General features: G+C 64.1%; 1 protein-coding gene across 1 annotated transcript in view; it reads left to right on the top strand.

Moving 5' to 3' along the window:
- Nucleotides 1–406: 406 nt before the first annotated feature.
- The window catches only part of OSBPL10 (oxysterol binding protein like 10), a 121,232-nt gene continuing 120,855 nt past the window's right edge, over nucleotides 407–783 (top strand). The window contains exon 1 of the mRNA XM_009635158.2: nucleotides 407–634. Within this exon, the coding sequence (XP_009633453.1) occupies nucleotides 407–634 (228 nt within the window). The remainder of the gene's footprint in view (nucleotides 635–783) is intronic.

Genomic DNA, 783 nt, shown 5'->3' with positions numbered 1-783 from the left:
AAGCCTGGATGAATGACACTACTGATACGAGATGTTGACATACGTTGTGTGCAGCAGTATATGCTGTGCGTTGGGCAAGGCTGCTCTTCCTGGCTGTTGGGCACACCGCCTCCCTCTCAGTTTTTCACTGTGCGCAGGCACTGCCCTGTGCTGCTGGTGTACTGTACCACGGACAGTCATCTCCTTGGTGTCACGCTCTGTGGTAACGGGCAGCGATGTGCATCAGCCTGCACCAAGAAATCCCCTCCCCTGTGCTATGCTTTGTGCTCTGGTGGGCACGGCTGTTGCCAGACTCAGAGGCGTTTGCTTTATACCCCGGGCAGCCTCCTCTCTGGTGCCGTTTCTGTGTTTGTGCCCCCGTGCAGAGCCACTGCTTTCCGTGCTCCTTCCACGCGCGCGTGTCGTTATGCATGGCGTGCGTGTGAGGCCTGCCATGGATGGAGATGGTGCTCGCCATCCCCGCAAGCGGGGCTCTCCTCGCTCCCCGCCGCACGCCCCAGGGCCTGGCGTTGTGCTGGCCGGGCACCCTCTCCCCGTGTCATCCACCCGTGTGCGGTGCCCACGGCGCCGGGCGCTCCTTCCTTTGGGCTCACCCCTCTGTGCCACGCGGCACGCGTGCCGTTGCTGGGGCTGCGTGGGCACCCCCCCACCCCGTGCCATCTCTCTGCACCAGGCAGGCAGTCTGTCTGTCTGTCTGTCTGTCTGCCGTCCCTTTCCCCCTTCGCTGGGTGTCTCCGTCTCTGCGTGCGTGGCACCCGCCCACGCGCAGGGGCCTGCGCGGCT

Source organism: Egretta garzetta, unplaced genomic scaffold (genome assembly GCF_000687185.1).
Source record: "Egretta garzetta isolate BGI_Z169 unplaced genomic scaffold, ASM68718v1 scaffold313, whole genome shotgun sequence".
Classification (NCBI taxonomy): Eukaryota; Metazoa; Chordata; class Aves; order Pelecaniformes; family Ardeidae; genus Egretta; species Egretta garzetta.
Note: the sequence above shows the minus strand (reverse complement) of the source record. Positions and strands in the feature narration are given on the sequence as shown.